The sequence below is a fragment of the Berghia stephanieae genome, chromosome 4 (genome assembly GCF_034508935.2).
Source record: "Berghia stephanieae isolate SIO BIC M18660-M18661 chromosome 4, UCSD_Bste_1.3, whole genome shotgun sequence".
NCBI classification, from domain to species: Eukaryota; Metazoa; Mollusca; class Gastropoda; order Nudibranchia; family Aeolidiidae; genus Berghia; species Berghia stephanieae.
In genome coordinates, this window is record NC_088363.1 from 85889755 (window position 1) to 85909754 (window position 20000).

The 20000-nt window shown below is 35.4% G+C and overlaps 2 protein-coding genes across 2 annotated transcripts in view; both read right to left on the reverse strand.

The window, feature by feature from the left end:
• Positions 1-9115, reverse strand: part of LOC144971451 (glutamate receptor-like) — an 86595-nt gene extending 77480 nt beyond the window's left edge. The window contains exons 1-2 of the mRNA XM_078912369.1: positions 8989-9115; positions 4536-4959 (exon numbers count right to left, since the gene is read on the reverse strand). Of these exons, the coding sequence (XP_078768495.1) occupies positions 4536-4650 (115 nt within the window). The 5' untranslated portion in view covers positions 4651-4959; positions 8989-9115. The remainder of the gene's footprint in view (positions 1-4535; positions 4960-8988) is intronic.
• Positions 1-20000, reverse strand: part of LOC144971456 (inositol polyphosphate-4-phosphatase type I A-like) — a 239102-nt gene that overhangs the window by 197700 nt on the left and 21402 nt on the right. The gene's annotated exons all lie outside the window — the stretch shown is intronic.

Sequence of the window (20000 nt, forward strand, 5' to 3'; positions counted from 1 at the left end):
CGTTGTGGGCAGATAACTTATGACGTATCTATAGAAATTCGTCTTATAAATGCTAATCTGATGCTGCTATTATGGCAACTAGAATCGATCCAGTTCCCTGGCTTTTATCGAAGTATATCAACATTACCGATGCCTAAACACCACACACACACACACACACACACACACACACCACACCACACACACGCCGATTCTGGTTTTACAGCTATTGAAATAAACACCATTAGTCGTCGTCCATCTAGTTAAAAGCAATGACTTTTCGCTTTCTTTTCCTTTCATTTCATTTGTATATTTTTGGGGTTTTTTGTTTGTTTTTTAATGTCGGTACCTTTTTGTCTGATTATTTTGAGGGGTCGGTTTAATAAAATCTTGTCTCGTTTGCTGTGTGTATGGTGCAAGCTACCGCTTTTTATAGATAAATATATAAATCTAATGGCAATAAATAGGTCGAAATATGGTCTTTCCTACAGTAGGAGGAGATTGCCATACACTACAACCTTTTAAATGGATGATACATAAACATGTCGAAAATAAGAACCTACGAGACACACAGAGGTTGTGGAATAAATTAAAGTAAAAGGGAAATCAGCTTATATGCTGGATGGATTTATGCTTTCATTTCTTCTTTCTTTTTTTTTCGTTTAGAGAATTCTTAAATTTGTATTTTACAAATCTTTCTTGTGTTATTTTTTTCTCAGACTTTTCTTTTTTCAGTGATCTTGTTTTGTATTATCAAAAAGTTATAGATAAAAAATGAATAAATAAAAAATGAATAATTATTGAATTTATACATATCAAATTTACTAGAAGAGCTCCCGAATGTTCAGTGGTAGAGCACTCACTCGCCATAGGAGCAAAAGGTCCGAGATTTACTTGGACCACCTTGCCCAACCAGCAGTCATCAGGTAGCTGTCTTTGTAGAACAAGTGGAATGTCGTGGATCAGTTCAAACGATAGCATGTAATTGTCACTGTCTGTTAAGCGCTATAGATAGTATGCGCTTGGCTAAGAAACTCACAACATTGAACATTGCCATCCGGAAGTATAACGGACCAACACACAAAACGATGTGTAACCATAAACGTTTATAGTCTGGTTATTACAGTTTAGTGAGAATTGCTCATAAACGCGGATGGCAAAAAGCCATAACAAAGACCCGAGTGACGTCACTTCTTTCTATCTATAGAAACCGGGATAATGTCCAGCTCCTTGAGCTATACTACGGCTTTGATAGAACATAGTGAATACAGTTTCACATACTGGATATGAGTGGGATATTGATCTATGTTTTGCATTTGCAGACGATGCCAAATTAAATCTTGGCATAATAGTCGTCTTTCTTTACTAAATCTCCAACTATAACGTCATACAAAGACAAATCACATTCATATCTATTGTGGGCGAAAAAAATACTTCATTCAAAGATCGACTAAGTTGACCTTGAACTTGTCAAATTGTCTCAGACTTGAAGACGTTTTCGGACCCAAACCAAAATATAGTATTATTTTGTCAGTGTCTGGCAGTCAATCCATTACAGCATATCGATACACATATCAACGCAGACGACGACTGTGATCGATAATTAAAACTATTAGAAAATGAGGATGAGTGAGGCATGAGAGGAGAGGAGTAAAGAGGAGTAGGAGTAAGAGAAAAAGAAGAAAGATATGGCGGAGGAAGATTTTGGCCGGAAATTTTCAAATACAAGCGAATAAAGATCGTCTAAATTTGTCAAAAGATTCTTCAGCTTCAGATCACTTAGGTGATGAAGAAAAACAAGGAAGAGAATTAAGAAGGAGAATATAAAAGTTTCCGAAGTGAGTGGGGAATCAAATCCCGGTACCTACTACATCAACCCTTTGATTTAAAGTTCGATTGTATTTTTCCTTTTTTTCATTTCCCCCCTTTTATTTATAACCAATTAACTGCCACAGTCTAGAAGACACTTCATTAAAAAGTTAGTCAGAAAACTCGTCCTTCAAATATCGTTCCATTTAACTGATCCTCAATTTGGCAAAACTCTCAAACCTGGGGCCTTGAAAATGTACACATAAAAACTATTGTTTTAATATGAAAGGGCAATAAAGGCTTTCATACAGGAACAAACAAGATTTATTATGATGAAAATTGCACTTACATTTTGAATGAATCTCACAAGTTACCGTGGAGTGGTTTTTGTAACCAAATATACAAAGGCATCACTATAGAAATCTGACAACTCTTGCATCAGACAACTCCAAATGCTACCGATATATTATAGCCTCTAATCCATGTTGTGTAATCAACGCACGAAGGCCGCTGCAATGGTCGATTGTTTTCATCTAAAAGGGAACTAATAAGTACAACGTTGGTTGTGTGTGTATGTGTATTCATAATCTATATCCAAAAATGTGCTAATAATATCGAATAATTTTGAATTGAAACGACGGGAGGGTGGTAAGAACCTCGTTTATTTGTTCTTCAGACAAAAAGAGTTACTTCGGGTGACATATTCATTATAATCAGCTGATCGGCCACGAAATATAGGACGTTGTTGATTATTTGATAATATATTATTTATGATTACAACAATGTTAAATTAAGCCAATAATTGAGTTCGGCTATCAGACCTGAAATTAGAGCACCTATGTCAAATTTCTTTTTTTTAATAACTTCAAGGTTGGCGTCTTACATCACTTAAAAAGATCAAGGTTGGCATGTGCATTCGATGACAACTTATGTCGATTTATATAAGTAAGAACTAGATTTTTCCTGAAAGGAACACGTTTTTCAACACAGTGTAATAAAATTGAATATAATCAATTTCCTTCTACCCGCCACTGGTCAACGCGCCATGAAAATATTTTGTTTTAAATATAACCAGTTCAATGAAATAATGTGTTTATAATTTGTTGTTGTTGCTAATGCCATTTTTGTTGGTGACAATAAGAAAATAACCACAAAAATTAATTAAGAAATATTTGAAACAAAAATGGTGAAAAAGCGATGTTTACGTCTAAGTCATTCAATGATTTTCTGGTTCAATGACGGCTGCACAAGTCCAGGAGATGAACTGTAATCGGGTCACTTCCAATAATTCCAAAAATGATACAAAACATTATACGAGTCGGTGGGCTCATCAAATGTCACAGGACAGAAATAATTTGGGAGACTGCCTTAAAACTTTAGATTCAAAACCAATGTTGATTCACAGCAGCTTTACTTGTTCAGGACAAGAAGTGCGCGCGAGATAGATCACCTAGTGAGAAAAGTTGAAGAGTGGTTTCTAAAGTTTGAGCTCTCAAGTTAGATCTGTTTGCTTTGATCACACTGACAAAAAGCATCAATTTTCACAAAATATACATCAGAAATAGATTTAAAAAGCGTCTTTTTTTATAAACATATACAAAATTTAAGTGGAACAGACCAAAACCTTCTGAGTTATAAAAATAATACTCTCCATTTTTGTTTTTGAAGCCCCTTTTTCTATTGCTTTATAGGAAATGGATGACATGACCTGAAATGTACATGGCGTTTTTATTATCACTCGATGAGGAATTTTGATTTTTCAGCAAGGAAAAGAGATACGACATTCGTTCACAAATCTTCAGAAGAATAATTCTATTAGCTGAGGTTTAGGGATCGTGTTGGTTAGACGGCTGGCCTTCCTCTCCCAATCCAACGATTTGAAAAATGTGATTCCAATCTGTTCCTTACATCCAAACTCCAATGTAAAAGGGTGCCGGTATGACCGGTAATCAGAAGGTCTGAGGTTCGATCCCCAGTTGAGAAAAACTTGATTTTTTGGGGGAATTTTTGTTCTTGTATTGTTCTTTTCTTGCTTTGTCTGGCACTGTGCGGCTATGTGGTCTAGTGGTAGGACACTAGCTTTCGGATCGGAAGGTCCTAAGTTCGAGCCTCGCTCGGCACATAGTTGAGTCCTTGGAAAAGGCTCTTTACTCACATTCTCTCACCGTACTTAGGTGTAAAATGAGTACCTGGCCGTTAACAGCGTTGTCCATGTCCGAAAAAATTGTAATATCGCCTAACAGGCGTCATGTCTCGTTATACGTCTTACGTGTTGCTGTTGGTCAGAGACACTTTGTAAAGCGCTTTGAGCACGCTTAGTGGATATTGCGCTATATAAAAGCTCAAGTTGTTTTTAATACATACTTGTTCAGGTCTTCATAAGTTCAACTTTCTTCTGATTGTCGGTCATTAGTGCTCCTAAATAACGTGTTTAAATTTAAAAGACGCAACGGACCACAAAAGTATATGTTCAGTGTTATGACATCAGATCGTGGATCTTAGAATTATAGTGTATTTCAAAACGGGTATCAAATACAACTCTCGTAATCTCAACATTTTGTGTAAAAAAAAATAATAAATAGCCCCCCCCCCCCCAAAAAAAAAATATGAGTATTTCTCTCTTTAATAATAATTTTGATGCATTAAAGTTCCTTATCGGGAAATTTTTTTAACAATATCCTGTATGAATAAAAGGAAAGTGTTTAAAAATATGTGAGCAGAAAATTACAATTATTTAGGTTACTTACCTATCGGGATTGGACTTAGCTCGGCCGAGATGGCAAGTCCAAATTTCCTCAATACTAACTGCCAGATACACACACTTGTAAAAAGCCAAATGGGTAAAAGAGCCATTCCATTCATTTTGCCAAACCTATATCGGCTATTGGTCGGTCAGGCAAACACGACCGCCATGCTATTACTATCTAATACCACTCGTTGAATCGTCTCATCAGAGGAAAATTTCCTGAACATATAATAGGACATTGGAATAGGAAGCCATCGATGTCTGCGAATTGGGTGGACTAAGTTGATGACGTGTCATTTGATCTAAATTTCCTGTTTCCAAACTAGGATGTTGACTTTCGCGTCACAGGAATTAACACACGTTTAGCAGGAGAAAAAGGTTCTGTCTCAAAATCTTCCATCATCTTTAAAGCGTCGAGTTGAGCACTGAAATTGAGAATAAAATAAAAGTATCATATTGAAGTGAATTTGCATTATAGAGCAGTAAAATTAGGTTCCCCAAACGTAAACAAAGGTCTAGAAGCACATGGCAAACCACATGTTCCTGTCTTGACAGCCCACGTTCCAATGTAAATTATAGAAAAAAATAACCTTTAATATTTGGCTGTTAGGTGGCAAAAGAAACACATATTCATAAATACTCGATCATGCATCAAATAATGTCTATGGATATCTTATGGAACAAAAGGTAAAATTTATCAAAAGTTACTGTCTATCTATTTTTAGACCAGAGCAAATTATTGCGCTGGTGTGAACAAAACGAGAATTATTCGGAGCCTGATTTTCAGAATAATTTAGCCTTATATTATTATTTCTGCAACTGTTAGATTTTATGTAAACATATTTTCAATACTGAAAGTGTATTGCCTACAACTCAAACTACAAAATTGGGAGACCTATATTGTGCGTAAATTTTTCCGGTCCCTAACGAAAATCACTAGCAACTTGTTATTGTTTACGTTTGGGGCACCTAATTTTACTGCTCTATTACACTAGCATACAGATTGCGACAAAAAGATATTAATATGATTCCCTAGATTTTATATGCGAACAGCATATGAACTAATTCCCTTATTGCAAAATGATAAAAACAAGAAATGAAGTGAGAAGGAAAGTGCCAGAAGACAATAGAGAATAACAATTTCGCGGCGGCGATGGGGGCTCGAACCCGCGACCTTACTGGTACGACAACTTTGCCTGGCCGGGGAGAGCGTTACTCTACCGTATGAGCTATCCACGATTACAGAAAAGATCGCTTCTAACCCTAGTCTTTTATTAGGGCCTTCTCTTCCTGACTTATTGAGGTCACAATGGGTTACAGTTATTAACATGCTAACGAAAAGGTGAAGATGGAAAGGCTTCGGAAAGGCTCTTTCCAAGGAATTGGCCGACTAAAAAGTCCTACCTCCAACGTCACTACGGGTACTATCCATAAATAAAAATTTAAACCCCATACATTTGTTTTTAATATCAGCTTTAACAGACATAATGTATTGTTTCCACATTGATTGCCATCTCTAGTGGTATAAGTGCGCCAGCGACCAAGAAGCTGTAAGTTGTTGAAGCTTTATTTCTCTGTATCAAATACGAGCTCAGTTTTTTCCCCCTAAATCACCCCATGTGAGCTCAACATAGTAGTTTCGAGCTGTGATATTGACATGTCGTCTTTTATCTATTAGAGTTGATAAATCGGTCTCTGAGCTTCACTTCAAAGTTTGATCTGTAGCACTCCTGGCACCTAAACGTCGGGCAGTGAACTTGAAATTTGGTTTGATATAAAATCCACGGCAAAACAAATGCATGTATTACAATCTAACGTTCTATCCAAAGGAGTGCAAGAAACTATAGTTACTGTCTGTTTCATTGCACACCAAAAAAAACAAACGTTATGACTCGGGCTTCTAGGGCAATTGATATAAAAGTTTGGATTTTAAATTTATTTTTAGAATGCTAAAAGTCATCAAGTAGAAATCATTAATGGCCAATATTAATCTTTATAATTGTCTTGAAGCATTTAAGGACATTGACATAGTGTTACAAAAGACATACACCGTTCGTTGTATTACAAAGGCAGATATCCATACGTTACCCCGATATATCCTCCATTCGCTCCACGTTCTGAAGAGGCAGTATAAAAAGTCCCCTGTACCTAGAAAATCCAATTATATCTCGCATTAATTTGTTGGCAAAAGGCCCTGTGGGAAATAATCTGCCCATTCGTATGTGTAATGTATCTCACTAGGATAGATATAATAGTGTTTTACGGTTCTTCCTCGGTGGTGTTGGTGAGTGGTATTAAATAAACGACGTCTGAATATATGTCCTTTATTCTTGTCTTTATCCTATCGCTCCATGGTCAGGTGCATTTGAAATCCCGTTGGGTCGGCTAGCCAATATTATTATCGTCCTTCGAGTGTGACCTCTAGTTTGAAGGTCAAACTAAAATTGTACTATTTAATTAAATTCTTAGAAAAGGGGATGGAGTCGGTATTAGGCCAGAGAAGTCATGACGTCACAAATGGGCTCTCTTCTGGTGTGTAAATAGTCCTCCGGGTGGACAAACGATGAATATAGTTTTTAATATCATTGAATAAAATGGCGGCATAAATATTATATATAATATAATTGTTATATATATATATATATATATATATATATATATATATATATATATATATATATTACAGATTAATAAATTATACTATATTAATATAGTAGAAGAATGTATAGGCAGAGTCTTAGGATAGCGGGACGTAAAAGAGCGAGGATGGATGATCTTTATTCAAAACCAGCATTTATTGATATTAGAAAAATAAGATGTCATCACTCTGAAACCAGAAGATCATTTGCACAAATATGTCTCCAGTTCTCCGTAAGATTGGTTTTACACTTTCAATGAGATTGGAACCAGTAGTTTGACATCATATTTTGTTCCCTAATGCATCAATGCTCATTTATAAAAGGAAGGTTAACAAAATAAATCATGGAAGCCCGAAAAAAGCGTCGAGTCCCCTAAATAATCATAGCGTCTCTACCTTGAATGTGTACTATCACTATGCTATATATGCAAATGTGAATTATTACTCTTGTTCCATACGACTAAATTAACTACTTCTATACCACTACTTTGTACTGTTTCTCTACTCCTTTTTAATGATTAAATGTTCTACTCTAACTCAAATACAACTAAATGATATCAATGTGAAACTTGAATGTTCATTGCAATTAATAACTTACCGGAAAAGAAGGAATGTGGACGCTCTTTTAATGTAATTGCCCACTAATAACAAAAAGAATGAAATGAATAAGCTACAATTGAACGAAATGATGATGGTACGTGGGTTTCTTATCAAAACAAGATCACTACAGCATCATGAATATCGGGGTAGGGTGTTATATCTTTATTTGATAAAGGGGAAATACGAAACGTCTATTCTATCTGTTTTCGTAATTAATTGAAGCTTACATTCAATTTAATGTGTTTATCTCAAAGAATACGCAATATGTTATGTCCACTATAATGTTCCTTATACTTTAAGAGCATTTAAGGAACACTCGGCCCATTTTAAAGCCCTATTACTGCTATGACAATATGATATGACGAAGAAGATGAAATAAGTTTTTAACAAGTTCAGTATGACCACAAATCCCATGAGTCGCAGTTTAATCCGGCCTCTGTAGCGTTAAGTGAGCAGTGGAAATTGCCTGATAAACTTTAAATAGGACGCTAGTCTACTACTTTCTGCCATACCTAACAGACGCAACTGTTCAAGCAGTGCTGGATTGTATGGAAGGTCCGACAAAACATCTGGACAATACTAGGAGTCGATGACATTCGCTTTGATTGCGAGGCGAATGCTCTACCATTCAGAACGTAAACATTGCAATCTGTTTCCATGGCAATGGCGTCATCTTAAGGTTCCAAAATTATATCAAGTTTAGTCTCAATATAAATTAGTCAAAATTTAGATAGCAATAGGTTTTCAGATATATGTAAATTGCACTCTCCTCATTCTTGTTTATACCGTTTAATAGTAAATAATGCTTGCTATCAAAATACGTTATTTAGACGGGTATCTCGTTATGATTATGAAAGTCTGCAAAATCTATATAATGAAAATCTAGTTTTTTTTAATGGCTTGACTTGACTCTAACATTCTATTTAGATGTTGGTTCGCATTGTTGATTCTTTCGTTATTTAGGCGATTCTTTACTTTAACTTTTGTTGTGTTTGTTTATTTAATTATTTATTGTTCTGAAATTATTACTATCTTTTTTTCTTTTTTTGCCTAATGGAGTGTTTGACACATACTTGTCGCTGATACAAAACTAGATAATTTAATATCATCGATATGATGCCACTCTTTGTGTACAAATAAAATAAAAAACTTGACAAATTAATTCTTAGGAAATTTGAAAATGTAACTTTACTTTTTGACATGCAGCAAAAATTACCTTATTCAATCCTAGTTATTGCTAAGAATACAAATAATCCCGCACAGCGCAAAGTCCATGTGCCATTTGTGGCATTCAGATACAAAAAAGCACCAACTCACGACTCGTTCTCTTTTTTCGCTAATGCGTCGTCTGCTGGCATCGCGAAACTGCATGCTGTACCGGTCGCAAAAAAACTTCGCGAGAAGGGTGTGGGAAGTTATTGGTTCCCAGAGTACTGAACATTCAGATTGAAAAAAGATGTTACGAATAGCCATAACTAAATTGTATTGCGTCAATTATTTCTTGTTAACAAAATACAATTGTGTAGCATTTGAAATCAGGTTCAAAAATTGTTAAATGTCTGAAAAAGTCTGTATGAAACAGTGACAGACGTAAGAAAGAAAAATACAAGAATCTTTACATATAAAAGTTAACTCCAACAGATCTTAAAATTGATTCTTGAAATTTAGAGAGATTGTAGACTAAGTATTTCTCAAGCTTTTTTGATATTCTGAAAACTTTATTTGATTTAAATTATTTTTTTTTCTTAAACGTTGGGGGGGGGGGGGGGGGGGGAGGGATAAATGAAACTTTGTGAAGCGCATTATGCATGGTAAATCATTTTTAAATGTAGAATCTAACTCATTGAATGAATAAAAGTGATGACTAAAGGTCTAGAACAATGCTTGTCATTTTTTTTAATCGCGCACACGTCCAACCCTTAGTTAAAATCGTGTAGCCTACACCCCTGTCGCCGGAATACTCTTAAAACTGTATCGATCTTAATGGGGTAAAAATACATCGTGGAGTAATAAATATGAATGATATCAAAATCTATCTTAATCAGCGGCTATGTGGTCTTGCGGTATGACACTCGCTTTTGGATCGGAAGGTCCTGGGTTCGAGCCTCGCTCGGCGCATAGTTGAGTCATTGGAGAAGGCTCTTTACTCACATTCTCTCACCGTACTCAGGTGTAAAATGAGTACCTGACCATTAATAGCGTTGTCTTTGTCCGAGAAAAATTGTAATATCGCCTAAATATCAAAAGTGAAGAATATCAAAATCCACTCATGGTGTATCCATAACGTTCATGAAGTTGCTTTGGTAAAGTGAATATGTGACCCATCGTCTCAAACGGTATTATGTCGGAACGAATCAGATGCTTATAAGACGATTTAATGTTAAAACTGGTCAACAATATAAATTGTTGGCATTAGCACCCTAAAATATGGTATCTATTCTCCTCAATAAATCGTATAAACTCAACACAAGTCTGATATTTCTGGCTATAAATTCAAATTTCAACATCTTCACCAACCCGACTTAATACCGTTTTGATTCAAAGGGTCACATATATTGTTTTATGCCGCTATTTTGTTCATACATCCCGATGCATCCTATCAAAATGGTACATCATTTTTTTAAAAATAAAATACACCCGGTTGAAAAGCATTGGTCTAGAAAAACAGTTTACAATGGGGAAATCCTACATAAATGAGGGATAAGCTCTGAAGGGTGAAGAAAAATGACGTTCTTGTTTTTTGGGGTTTTTTTTTGTTTTGTTTTGTTTTGTTTTAAACATAGTGAGAAAAAGTGATGCCTCTCAACATTTCCTTCACTGGGACATAAAAAGGGGGTGGATTAGCCTTTCTCTTAGGAAACCTTTCAGCAAACCAAGCTGTCTCTCTTCAAATAAACAACGGATATAGAGATACGATGATACAAAGTAACAAATGAGGATAAAAGGCTCTATTGGAATTGAGAATATGCAGTGTTTTGAATACGTGTGAGCGTGTGTGTACATGTTTTGGTTGCGTGTGTTTCTGGATTAAAAATAAAAACAACAAAAAACTCGAGCTTTTATAGATAGAATGCGCTTGGCCAAGGAGTTCACAACATTGCCATCCGGAAGTATAACGGACCAACACACAAACTCTGTGTAACCATGAACTTTTATAGTCTTGTTAATACAGTTTAGTGAGAACAACTCACAAACGCGGATGGCAAAAACAATAACAAAGGCCTGAGTGACGTCATCTGCATACTATCTATACAGAGCAATATCCACTAAACATGCTCAAATCGCTTTACTAAGACCAGCAGCAACGCTTAACATGTAGGATGATATTAGGCGATTTTACAATTTTTTTTCCGTCAGAACCAACGCTTTTAACGGACAGGTACTCATTTTACCCTTGAGTACGGTGAGAGAATGTGAATGTGTAAAATAAAGAGCATTTTCCAAGGACTCGACTGTGCGCCGGGCTAGGCTCGAACACAGGACCTTCCGATTCGAAAGCGAGTGGCTTACCAGTAGACCACTTAGCCGCACATATAACCAGTCCTTCGGAGGAATAATAATGAATAGGTTACATATTGAATCATAAGGTGGCATAACTATTTTAGTAGATTAAGGGATGCAATAGAGCGTGGTGTATGATCTTTAATGATGACCAACATTCCTTTAGCCCTACCATCACTCAAAAAAGAAAAGATCAACTATACAATGTAAAAATTCGATGCTCCCAAAGAGCGGTTTTACACTTTCAATGAAATTGGAACCAGTTTTTGTCATCGATTTTATGTTCCGTATTAGTGACACATCACAAAAGCCCTCCCTGACCTGGATCTTACGCAAGAAAAAGCTAATCTAGTTGTTTGTAAACAACAAGGAAGAGCTGGTGTGGTCTTAAAATAATTCTCGAACATTCCATGGACAAAAGCACCAATTAGGCCTTTGTAACAGCGACAGTCCACATCCGGTGAGGTCAGGAGCCGTCTGGTTTTTTTTTCCCCAATAGGATTCAATAGTCTGATGTCGTGTCCGCCCAGCAACGAGCAGCTGGCTTTAAATAAGAAAATTGGTACTTTTTATTTGTCATGCTGGCTAGAACTTGTTCACATGTCATGTGATCAGAATGTATAAAAGTAAAAACATGATCAGATTTATAACGTTTTTCTCCTCTGGATTCACTTTTATGCTCGTCGGAGAAGTATTTCATAAGGGCGTCCGCCATTTTTCCCATAGTTTAGAACCAGTTACTAGGGAAGTGACGACACGACTGTTGAATCCAATTAGGCCTTTGTAACAGCGACAGTCCACATCCGGTGAGGTCAGGAGCCGTCTGTTTGTTTTTCTCCCCAATTATTAAGCCTTGTATCGGCAAACCTCGGAGCAAGTGCTGACACAGGATTCAACATCTCTTTTTTTCACTATTTTGGTTGTGATGTTTAGTTTTTATGTGCATTTTGTTTGTCTCATGACCCAACACAGTAAACAGTGACGGTAAATTTTCCTTTGCTCTCTTTTCAAGTATGTTTAACTTAAGTATGTGCGGCTATGTGGTCTAGTAGTATGACACTCGCTTTCGGATCGGAAGGTCCTGGGTTCGAGCCTCGCTCGGCGCATAGTTGAGTCCTCGGAAAAGGCTCTTTACTCACATTCTCTCACCGTATTCGGGAGTAAAATGATTACCTGGCCATTAACATCGTTGTCTATGTCGGAAAGAATTGCAATATCGCCTAACAGGCGTCATGTCTCGTCCTACATGTTAAGTGTTGCTGATGGCCAGGAACCCCTTGTATAGCGCTTTGAGCACGTTAAGTGGATATTGGGCTATATAAAAGCTCAACTTTTATTAACTTGCCCGCCTTTCTCCCTTTTTTTCTTCTTTAGGTAAGGCTTTTTTTTTCTCTATCCTTTTTATATCTTAATTCATCGACGATTGACCTGACTTACATGATTTTTGCAGACTTTGCCTTTCCTTTTAGGTGGACGAATTCTTCCCAGTTATAACGCTCTATCACAAGATACTTTTCAGATTTGTATAAGTTATTAAAGATATACCTAATGATGGGTAGAATGTCAAAATACTCGCTTAGCTACGTCTCGAATACCTTCTATTCTCAAAGCTCAAAGCTGACATCAAATTAAGTGGCTTCTGGCTCATTCATAAAAAAAATTCAGAAAATAAAAATCATGTAATATGTAACGGGGAAATCATAGGAGTTGTAGACCTCTATATAATCTAATTTTAATAAATAATGCGATTTTTTTGAGTGCAGGAGCTGACAACCTATGTAAAACGTCGCGGGTTGTGGAGAATTATTACTTAAATTTTGTTAAATTTTAAAATTTAACCTCCACCTTAGATACCACATTACAAGGAGGGGGCGGGAAGGGGGTGTCAATCTGGCATTTAATTGGACAACTTTCAGAAACTGTGGCAGTAATGAATGTGAGGAAAAATAGAGTTGGCCGACAGAGCGAGAGTCCACTAGATTAACAACATTGTACAAAAACACTCAATTGAAAAACACCCTTGCGATTTTGTTATGGAAATCTCTTAAATGACAGAAATTCAACAAGGCTTTTTCCCTTCACATTTAAATTTGGACTGTAGAGTTGCTTTGTCCCAAAGGCAATTACAATTAATTAAGGGCGCGTAAATCCCCTCAAATCGGTCGAATAATTTCATTCCTCGTACCATAGTCTATATTTTAATTTAACAGATTCGGTCCTGTCCTGGGCAGTAAGTGCTCGCACTGAGATAACAAACGCCAGCCTACTCGATCAATCATCATTAAAAATGATGTATTGCCGCTATAACTATAAGGAGAGCTCGTAAACAGCGACGGACCGTGATCTTTGCAACTTAACGTCTCAACAAATACAGATAAGCTAACTAAGTGCAAACTACTATTAAATAAAGTGGCAGAAATATATATATATATATATATATATATATATATATATATATATATATATATATAATATAGTCCAGTGTCTACTTATTATCAGGTCTGATAAACCAAGCTGTTTTGGGCTCATTGTTGAAATGGAAATAATCACGAACCAAAGTAAAGTATTGTCCAAGCTCATAATTGCATTCGGTTACCAGACCTGCAAATATGTGCACGTTGATTTGGTCCAATGGTGATTTCATCAGTCAATCATCACAACGAATTGTACAAAATTGTACATTGATTGTATAAACAATCAAAATTAACATGTCCCTAATATTTTGGCGAATTTACGAGGTAGTGGCGTTTTTGACATGTTTAGTAAATAAATAAAAGAATAAAAATAAAGCAAACTAGATTTGCTTAATTCGAGAATCCTACATATTACGGAAAAAGGCAGGAAAATTACAGGAGATATGTTTGATTAAGGTTAATGAAAAAGTTTATTTCAAGATACATTGTAATCAGAATCATTTAGAATATATGGTGCAGCTGTATGTCAGTGATCAATACACTGCAAAAACAGTCCAGAAGTAATTTATAAAAAGAGCTTTCGACTTCTGTGCCTTGAAAACACCAAGAAAACCGGGAAAATAGATGGGAGTTTTAAATTATCATTTAGAAAAAAAAGTCACTAACAGCTGGGTATACCTCATAACAAAGGCCAATCATTGAACAAACAGTACCAGTACTTTGTAAGACATCAATTGTCGTCCGGGCTCCATAACAAAAGCGTTCCCAAATCGAATTGAACGACTTCCGCCCAGTGGCGCTTGCACCGCTTGTCATAATAATATATGACCCTTCGCCTCGAAACGGTATTAAGTCGGAATTTTCAATTTTTAATTTTTTTTTGTTCTCAATCAAAGTTTATTTTATGCCTTAAAATTTGATACCAAATTTATAAAATTCTGATTATTCATTGCCGAGATATGACCGATAGGAGTAGGGAGAGTGTAAAAACCAAGTTTTGAGGAAATTGACTTTGAAGTTGAGGCACCTTTTTCACGCAGTCGAATCAATGGGCAAAGGTAACTCCTTAGACAAGGGCATTGAAAATTTAACGAAAGAAATAAAATTTGGCATGAGTCTAGAACATACATTTAATAATACGCGCACGCATTTTTGCAATAATCCAATCGTTAGTTTTGTAGTTATTTATTATTATGTAAGATGCTCTTGAATTACTAAAAACACCAATAAATGCCAGCAACGTTATGAAATTATTCACTTATTGACGGGTTTTTGACATTTAATTAAACAATCGATGAAATAAGAATTATTAATATGACATTTTTGTTTTATTCAATATAGGACATACGCATTCAAAAATGTTAAAAGTTAAAGAACAGTTAATAATTTAATCGTCTGAGAAAAATTCTAGGATGTGAAATCTTGTACAAATAATGTAACGACTTGGAATTGTTATACCCATATCGGTATTGGATACCAGTAATACATTAACGTACGAGATGCACTTTTGACCGTCGCAATAAATTCTGTCGCAAATGACCTTGACCTAACGCTAATAACTACGCCAGAATTCTATATTATGTCGACTTTTCGTCTGCATTTATTGCGATGAACACAGATGTTTTGCTTCAAAACTTGTGAGACAAGGATGTACTGAACTATATTATTAAATATATGGGACAAAGAATCAAACAAAAGAACAATATTAAATTATAGTCAGATTTTTAATAAATGGCGCGTGTTTTTCTTCTATTTCTCAGCTCCCCCCCCCCCCCTAATGCATAGCTGCAAAAATTTGTATGAACCTCTGAATCAATTTGTCTTAATAAGAAATCTTTTTTCATGAATTTTAAAACAATAGGAAAGGATTTCGTTTATTACAGCTATATTAAAATCGATAACACGTGAGAATCAGAACTCATAGAAGGTTTACATTATCAAAAGAAATGCTCGCCACCCTTTGTATAGGACACTAGTAAATCGTAAAGTACTTTCCACCAGATGCAACATCCAGCTACCCAATCACTGCTGGGTGGACAGGGGGTCAGAAAGGAAAAATAAATTCAACCTCATCCCGAAGAGAATTAGGTCCCCCTACATGTTTACCTAATTTGAAGGAGAACAGGGGATGTTACCCCATCCAAGCTACTCTTGCTCATTGTATGATTAGCAGTTCTGTTTGTTGTTGCTTCTATGATGGCAGTTCAGGGTTCTCTGCAGCACTGTATTGTATTTCCTGGGATACGCTCAATAAGCTTAATCAGTTTAATCATTCCCAAATCCAAACATCAGGTGCACAACTTTGAAATAGACATTTGGGATTGTTTTAAAATTGTATAATGATTCGTTGTAATCTTAACTTACTTTCTTTTTTCAATGGGAGCGATCTATATTCATGTTTTCGTCCAACCCAGTCATCGATCACATGATTTGTTGTTGTCCAACGATTGGACACTTCTCAATAAATGTAAACACGCCGCTGTGTTTATGAAAGTTGTAAACACACCCATGAGTCACGCTGAGGAAAATGACCAATCGTGATGTTGCGAACTGTGAACACTTCTCACTATGTGGGTCATTTTGAGCACATATTCCAATGTGACCAATGACCTCGAGCACATGGAAAGCTAATAATATAGATCGCTCCAATTTTCAGGTGCTCAGTGGTGAATGTGAGTGTGCAGGAGGAAAACAGCCAGCCTGCTGCAAACATGTATTTGGCTTGATGTTTGCTATCAACGATTATAGCCGCAAAGAACTGTTTTTCGCCCCGACAGATAAACTTCAAACTTGATGTTCTGATTAGACCAGAATTGTTTTTATTGATTGTTTTGTATCTATTGCTCGTTGCTAAGTTGTCACTCTTTCGTCACTCGCTACTTTATTGTTATAATTTGTTGATATTTATAATTATTTCCACGATCGTCTTTCTTATTGTTATTTATCGTGTGAACTGTTATAACATTTTTTGCGCCTTTAATGAGTATTGGTAAACTGATTTTACGTTCTTGGTCAGTTTCTCTCCAAACGTTGAAAGTGAAGGTTTAACCCACTTCTCAGTTTACATCTATGCAGTTTTAACTACATATTTTAAAATATTGTTTCTATATATTCTTGGAAGTTTCGGGTTATAGTCCATGTTATCTCCTTAACTGGATAGTCCTCACATTTTAGAACTTAACGCACCAGAAATGTAAGTTTTTATCTCTAATTAATAGTTATTATGATTCGTGTGTAAATTGTCTTAGATAAGTAGCCCTATTTGTTCGCAGAGATATACTTATATTCATTGTATTTAATAATCTATCCTTCCATATGTTCCATCCACATTTCATGAGATATACTTATATTCATTGTGTTTAATAATCTGTTATCCTTCCATATGTTCCATCCATATTTCATGAGATATACTTGTATTCATTGCATTTAATAATCTATCATTCCATATGTTCCATCCACATTTCATGAGATATACTTATATTCATTGTGTTTAATAATCTGTTATCCTTCCATATGTTCCATCCATATTTCAAGAGATATACTCGTATTCATTGTATTTAATAATCGGTTGTCCTTCCATATGTTCCATCCATATTTCATGAGATATACTCGTATTCATTGTATTTAATAATCTGTTATCCTTCCATATGTTCCATCCATATTTCAAGAGATATACTCGTAGTCATTGTATTTAATAATCTGTTATCCTTCCATATGTTCCATCCATATTTCAAGAGATATACTCGTATTCATTGTATTTAATAATCTGTTATCCTTCCATATGTTCCATCCATATTTCATGAGATATACTCGTATTCATTGTATTTAATAATCTGTTATCCTTCCATATGTTCCATCCATATTTCAAGAGATATACTCGTAGTCATTGTATTTAATAATCTGTTATCCTTCCATATGTTCCATCCATATTTCAAGAGATATACTCGTAGTCATTGTATTTAATAATCTGTTATCCTTCCATATGTTCCATCCACATTTCATGAGATATACTCGTAGTCATTGTATTTAATAATCTGTTATCCTTCCATATGTTCCATCCATATTTCATATGAGATATACTCGTATTCATTGTATTTAATAATCTGTTATCCTTCCATATGTTCCATCCACATTTCATGTGAGATATACTCGTATTCATTGTATTTAATAATCTGTTGTCCTTCCATATGTTCCATCCATATTTCATATGAGATATACTCGTATTCATTGTATTTAATAATCTGTTGTCCTTCCATATGTTCCATCCATATTTCATATGAGATATACTCGTATTCATTGTATTTAATAATCTGTTGTCCTTCCATATGTTCCATCCATATTTCATATGAGATATACTCGTATTCATTGTATTTAATAATCTGTTGTCCTTCCATATGTTCCATCCATATTTCATATGAGATATACTCGTATTCATTGTATTTAATAATCTATCATTCCATATGTTCCATCCATATTTCATATGAGATATACTCGTAGTCATTGTATTTAATAATCTGTTATCCTTCCATATGTTCCATCCACATTTCATGAGATATACTCGTTTTCATTGTATCTAATAATCGGCTGTCATTCCGTATGTTCCAATCATCATGTAAAGGCATTAGTCTGTTTAATAGATATTTACTTTCATGTCATGTGAGTAGTATTCATGTTTTAACATATACTACTTTTGTTTATTTTTCTTTCTATATTTCCATTTGATTATAATTTAATTGTCAAATGGGGAGACATTCCATATTTGTTAGCATATTAATTATCATTACACGTATTATATTATGTTCATAAATTTTAATGTAACCAAAATATATATATTTTTAAATATTACATTTTGCTGTCGACCTGCCGTACATGCTACTACTGTACATATTGCTGTAATCTTCTATTCTACATGTTTTTCTACCGTTGTCCTGTCATCCCACTGCATCGTTTTCTTCAATCATCCATCATCTATTAAACATCGTCTTCATCTTTATCAACAACAACGTTCTCGTTTTTCACTTCATCTGTGTGTATGGCAGCGTTCGCCCTGGTGCGATACGTCATATTGTAATACCCAAACAACTTTGCATCAGCCAAAGACTTTTGTAGTGGCACCATCAGTTGCTAAAACTCTTTTTGGTAAGGAGTCGAGTTTCAAAAATTATCAACCTGTGAATTTTGATGTCCTGAAAGGTCTATCCCTTGTTACCCCAATTTTTTCAGTTGCAAGCCACAATGGCAAAGACATTCATGAAATTCAAGTTTTCAAAATTCTTTGGAGCTCCCCTATTTTAAAGAAAACATTTGTGTGAATTTTGATTTCCAGTCGGATAAAGATAAAGATTTTTATTTTTAAAATGTGACAGGGACAAAGTTGGAGCCTAAGGAAATAGAGCTGAAGACTATAAAGCAGTCATCACGTGATGAGTGGTTTAGATTCAGAAATTTACGTCTGACTGCTTCAAATATTTCAACAATATTGAATTCAATCGAGAAAGGAAATTGTGGTGAGGTAGTTGATCGTTTACTTAATCCAAAGGATATATCACACCTGAGACCTATTCAAATTGGCAAACTTCGTGAGCCTATGATTAGAAATATTGTGAGGAGTGACGAAAAACAATAAAATTTACGTAGATAGTACAGGATTTTGTATCGATCCTCATTATGCATTCATTGCTGCATCACCGGATGACCTTTTAACTTCGGACAAGGATAAAATGATTCTTGAAATCAAATCAGTGTTTTTAATGAACCAGAAATCGACATTAAAAGACCTTGCAAAGGAAATGAAGGGGTTCTGCTTAACAGAAGAGGATGGTGGACTTCGACTCGAGAAGAGTCATTCATATTATTTCCAAATGCAGTGCCAAATGTTCTGTACCAATGTGCACAAGTGTCTTTTTGCTCTGTTTCATTCTTTTAAAGAATCTTTATATTATGAAATTATCACTGACCTCATGAGTGACCCTGCACACAATGTTAAAGTAACAATCACCCTAGATGACAACAAGATATGAAGTGAGTAGAAAAGTGCCAGAAGACAATAGAGAATAAAAATTTTTTTTCGCGGCGGTGGTGGGGTTTGAACCTGCGACCTTATTGGTACGACAACTCCGCCTGGCAGGTGAGAGCGTGGCTCTACCGTGTGAGCTATCCACGAACACAAAATATTCGTTTCAAACCCAAAGTCATTTCTAGATCCCTCTCTCACCCACTTCTTGAGATCGCCGATTCGTTCACCACCATCGCGAAATAATTTTGACCAGCAGTTAAGCTTAATAGCCAATATTCTCATCACAAACATATAACA